General features: G+C 40.1%; 1 protein-coding gene across 5 annotated transcripts in view; it reads right to left on the bottom strand.

The window, feature by feature from the left end:
• The window catches only part of GNAS (GNAS complex locus), a 150800-nt gene that overhangs the window by 51610 nt on the left and 93190 nt on the right, over positions 1-6000 (bottom strand). For all 5 annotated transcript variants that reach the window (XM_042465821.1, XM_042465819.1, XM_042465818.1 and 2 more), the window contains one exon: positions 3573-3670. In XM_042465821.1, the coding sequence (XP_042321755.1) occupies positions 3573-3670 (98 nt within the window). The remainder of the gene's footprint in view (positions 1-3572; positions 3671-6000) is intronic.

Raw genomic sequence — 6000 nt, forward strand, 5'->3', positions numbered from 1 at the left:
TAACTGAAGTGTATCACCATGATACTTCACTTTCTTCAAACATATGCTCACACTTTATAAAAAAAAGATAGAAACACTTTTATTCACCTTTCTTTTCTACCATTATGACCAGGGGTAGGCAACCTTTTTGAGCCGGGGGCCAGGTTGGTGTCCCCCAGACAACGGGGAGGGGTGGGGAGCAAAAAATAAATAATTAAATAATATAGGACAGCATTTTCAAATGTAGGACACATTTTTTTAAAAATGGAGGACATGCCAAAAAATTGATGATTTTTTAAAAATGTTAATCTAAATGCATGTTTCTTAGGCATGATCAAAATGGAGGACATTTGGGCATTATTCCTAGACAGATGGCAGAAATGGACTTCCCTTTCTGGCCAACCCCCCCTCCCCCCATTTCAAACAGCACATTTGGGCATTGAACATGGCTTTACTTAACATGACCTCTTGCATATTTCAGAGGCTTATTGCATAACCAAACTCTTTGGGTTTCACACTGAACATGGGTTCACATGGCTATGCATACTGAACATGTCAAGGTGGTTTCATAGTCCTTGCACCAAGTGTACTTCTCAGAAGTGTGTACTTGGTCAAGGGACTTTGTTTTTTCTTCACTGCGCATGAGTTTGTAAAAATCACAGCAATTTACATTGACCATGCCTCAGAGGCTTTCTGATATCAATATCACCATTAAAGAACCAAAAACACACAGAAAAGGCACTTTGGAAAGTCATACTCTCTTGGCTTCAGAAACAGTGCGTGCATGCCTCTCAAGCTGACTTTCCTCCTCCTCCTCCTCCTCCTCATCATCATCATCACACTATCATTGTCAAACCAAGGGAGACTTGTTAGCATTAAAAGCACGCAAAATAAAAATTTAAAAAAGCTTGAGGCCTCTGTCCACTCACCACCTCTTCCTTCCTCCTCTTCCTCCTCCTCCTTCTGCTCCCCCCTCCTCTTCTTCCTCCCCCTCCCCCTCCTCTTCCTCCTTCTGCTCCCCCTCCCCCTCCTCCTTCTGCTCCCCCCTCCTCCTCTTCATCCTAATCTTTCTTCTCCTCCTCCCCCTCCTTCTCCCCCCTCCTCCATGCGCCACGTGGCCTGGGGGCGGGGTGGAGCAGGCAGAGGAGAAGGAGGTGGGCGGCGTGGGCCCGCGCGGGGAGGCATGAAGGGCGGCGTGGGACTTCCCCCTTTGCCTCCTCTGCCTCAGGCTGTGTGGCCCTCCTCTTCCTCCTCCGTGCGGTGGAGGAGGAGGAGGGCAGCGCGGTCAAGTGGCCCAGGAGGAGGAGGAGGAGGCGGCGGCGGCAGGACTGGGCTGGGGCCGGTCCTGACGCCTCTGCGGGCCGGGGGTTGCCGACCTCTGATTATGACAATGCACTGTTTAACAGGGAAGCGGCCCACAGAACTAGCTCACTAGTTAGGATGGATTGATTTAAACTGAGACAACTTAGATCATGAAGAGAAAACACTGATAAAGTTTCCCTTAACACTCTTCCACGGAATTTTTTTTTCCAGAAATGGTTGAAATGTAATTAATTAAATGTTTGTTTACAAAGCAGGTTAGCAGTTTAAAACAGCTAGGTGAATACACACTGTGTGTCATTTTGACTTAAGTTTCTTTTTATTCATTTTGGAAATACAGTAGTAATACATAATGTACTCATTAGTTGTGTAGGCTGTGGGTGTTGTATCAATAAATCAGGAATGAGAAGTAGTAAATCACTCATAAACATAACAGCATTTAATGCCTAAAACCAACTGTTAATCCCAAATACAGCAGAATCTCACTGAATCAGTGTGAACTTGGTAAGTAAAGTCACCTATACAAGTTCCACTAATTTTAATAGGTTTATCGGCATTCAGGCTGACAACTGGATTAAGGCCATGGTTTATTAAGTAAGAGTCTAGATACTAAACATAAAAATGTTTCACAATTGCTATTGTAGTATTGCTGGATGGCAAAATATAAATACATATTTATATAACACCAACATCTCCATTCATGAATATGTTGATGATTTAAATAGGTATTATACTTGGGACCATCCCCTGAGGAAAGAGAGAGGACAAAAGTCACAGAAGGCACTAGGAAGCCATAGATATAATAGTGGATCTTAACCAAAGCACTCAAATGCAACAGTTTAGACCAGTTTGGCCACTGCCACATCTACCTGCTTGATTTTTTTTCATAAATAAATATACACCATGCTTAAAACTTCTACAAATAGATTAAGGCCCTATGCAGATGGGCCCAAACAGCTGGCCTATGGGCGGACTCAGGACACAGTATCCTGATGATGGATGCCCTGACTCCACCCCCAGGGCATCATGATGCTGTGCACCATTCCAAACTGCCACCGCCCCTTAGGGGCAGTGTGTAGAGCCCCTTAGTTTCTCACATTCCCACTCTCATTTTTATTTTCAGAGTAATAACAGAAATGTGTTCTAGTGGAAGGGCAGAGTATATCTCTAGGCCTGCCAGAAATATGGCTGGGAAGGGATGACAGGATCCTTGAGAGTCCTCTATCTTGGGGCCCTCTATCCACTCACCCTCTGCCTCTCTCTTCTGCAGCTACGGTGCACATGGAGGCATTGGGTGCTGCAGAAGAAAAGAGTCTGGGAGGATGACCAGGATAAGTGATAGGAAGGCCATAAGAGGTGTGCAGAAAGCAGAGCCCCTTCCTCCCCTCATGCTGACTCTGCCTCTGGGCTGGCTACCAAGAGGGAAGGACCAGGTGTGGGCGGGAGGAATGCGGTAGAGCCAAGGACAGAAGACAAATGGATGGATGCCGGCTGGTGGGCTGGCTAGTGAAACACTGGGATGCAGGCTCACCAGGCAGGAGGGCAGCGGCTAGGAGGAAGCAGAGGCTGGCCAGAGGCATCTCCCGCATCCTGTGTCCAGCTGTCTGCCCGCTCACCTGTCTGTTCATTCTTCATCTTCAGGCAAACTCAAGAATAATCAATAATCAACAACAGTTAAACCCATGAGTGTGGAGGGCTGACGGTAAAACTAACTCACAACATTATCTTCCCATCGAAAGCCATTGATTTTTTAAAAAAAGCATTCCACACATCACTATTGCAAATTACTGGACTGGAATCAGTTCTTTAATTATGTTACAGTTTTCATGCTGAAGGTACACACAATAAGAACTTTTCAAAACTTCATGCTAACTGCTGAATAGCCTAAGCAGTCTTTCACATACTTTTTGGCGATTACCTATAACTGATCGGCAATGCAAAATAGATCTATGTTTTTTAAAAACCCATTAGGACAAGTCATCTATATAGCTATCTCTACATAGCTCTTCCATATGTAAAAGTCAAGAGCAAATACAGTCCCAGAACAGATAAAATTACAGAGGACAGAAGGAGAAAACCACAAGATAAGATTTCTTATAAAGTTGAACAATGATCACAGTTTCTGACCTTGGGATTAAGTACATATAAAACCATTTCTCTATTCACAATAAAGTTACACATATTTTTTGAATGGAAGATTAAAATAAGAAATGTTTCCCATATTTATCCCCCCATCCCACACAAGAAAGAACGGTAAGTGAAACTGTACTTACTACTGTGCACAATCAATCAACTGATACTCATTAGATCGCTCATAGCAAGCTTTTACACCTTCATCTTGCCAAAGTGTTTTTGTATGTTCATAGAACTCCTAAAAAAAAGAGGAGGGAATTAATTATCATGGACAATGCACAGGTAAAGGGGGAGGGGGAAGGCACTATGCTTTAACATAACAAACAACAACCAATTAAATAAATGGTTCTTCAGAAATTTCCATTTGAACTGCAAACAGGTTCCTGCATTAACCAACAATGTAGATCTCCAGTTAATTGGGTTCAATAAATATATCAAAATACACATAATAAAAAGGCTTCAAGAAATCAAATCCTGTATTCCAACCAATGCAGCAGTGTGCTAAAGAGAGAACAGTGGAAGGTTATGCAAAACTACTATAAGCAACTGTGCTTATCTATAGGAAAACACCTTCTACCAGTCGAGCTGATTCTCCTTTACTTTGCACCCCCACTTTCCTAAAATCTGCTTTGGATGACTGGAGACTGCCGGGGGGGGGGGGGGGGGGGAGGACAGGAAAAGTCCATGGCACAAGTGGAAGTCCACTCACACAATATGGATGTAAATTATTTCCGTTCCCTGGACAATTTTGTTAATTTCCTAGAGATACTGTAATTCCAAAATTCACAGATTCCATTACATTAAATGGAAACTTTATTCAAGGGTTTTAAACCAGAAGCTACTAAAATGTGTGCGCGCTCTCTCTCTCTTTCTTGTTTTTTTTAATGATTATAGTGGTATGGGGGGGGGAGTGGACTTTACAGCTAACTAGAAAAAAATAACATCTGGCTACTAAACCCAGCCAAACACAATTGGTTGACCCTGTCAAAATATTACTGTCTTTAAACCAACTGACAGTGATTTGTGTTTGTTTGAAATTACTTGGGTGAAGAAGCCAATCAGCTTCTCCATAATAAAATAATGTTAAGACATGCATGTTTATTTTAACGTGTTTTACTGCTGGCAATCATTAATAATAATATAAAAAAATAATACTATGGAATATATATATATATATATATATATATATATATATGTGTGTGTGTATATTCTGTTGTTTATCTAATTCAACTGCTAAAAGTGCTGACTCTCCTCTGGATGCAACATCTCAAAAAATTGTAATACAGGTATATCCTATTCACAGTTTCACTGACGTATGATCAATTTTTTCTCTCTTTCCCCAACTTATTTACATTTGCTTTATTTCTAGAAAGTGGCAACATAGCTGCTAATATTTCTATGCACAAAAGTAATTTTCTATATTTAACAGTGATACCTTTTGGTAAGTAAGGCTTCTATACAAATGGCATAAACATTTTTTTGTTGTTGGGATGAAAAGCAGTATACCTGATGAGACAAAACATACGAAGCACTAACTCTCTGAGAAGACTATTTTTAAATAGCCTTATTCTTTTCATTATTCATGAGTTACACACTGTTCAAATACAGAACAGAACATAAATAATTGGGCTTTATCAATCAGCTGAGAAGACTAAACAATAAGGAATTTTGAAAAAAATATTTCAGAAAATGACAGAACTCCTTATGAGATTTCTATTGACCAAGAACTCTGTACAATTCATGTGTAATTACTTGTTTTAAAATCCAATCTAAAAACAAATAACAAGGATATCTGGAAAGACATCCAGGAAAAATACAGCCAAGGGGAGCAAGTCTTTATTGACCCAAAAAGCATGAGTCAATGTAAGTTCTGTATTTTAACTCTTATCAAAAAAGGAACCATCAACTGGTGAAAGGAAAGAGTGTAATCTATCCTGGAGGCACTCCCCTACCCCCACTTTCTCATACATCCAATCTTTAGTGTGTGCAGTTATTCCTGTTGGAATTTTGTAAGTTATTTGGCATTGTTTTCCTTTGCTTAGATTCTCTGTTACATGTCCTTCAGTTTTACCCTGGACTTATCCATGGGTCATATCAAAACCCATAATTCTGGATCCCAAACCTGCGCTCAACTTATACATGAGGTCAATTTATAATTGCGTATATACAATAATTCAAATTAGAGGATGAAAAGTTTTAACTCTGCTATGGCAGCTCTCTATTTTTAGCATTTACAGTACCATATTCTCAGGATGACCTGTTTTAATCAGGGTTGAATGACATTTCCTTCCATCTCCACAGTTTACATTATTCTCCTTCAGTTCATTGTTGGTCTTAACCATATTTCAGTATTCAACTAAAATAAATAGAACCTCTCTCTAAAATAAATAGAAGTTTGGTTATCTCTGATAGAGAGATGGGATATAAATATTATTATTATTAAATTATAGTTTCACATTTATAATTCAAATCCAGTGATGACCTGTATGATGAAAGCCATCATAGATCATATACCACTATCTATCTATCTATCTATCTATCTATCTATCTATCTATCTATCTATCTAT

The sequence above is a fragment of the Sceloporus undulatus genome, chromosome 4 (assembly GCF_019175285.1).
Source record: "Sceloporus undulatus isolate JIND9_A2432 ecotype Alabama chromosome 4, SceUnd_v1.1, whole genome shotgun sequence".
NCBI lineage: Eukaryota > Metazoa > Chordata > Lepidosauria > Squamata > Phrynosomatidae > Sceloporus > Sceloporus undulatus.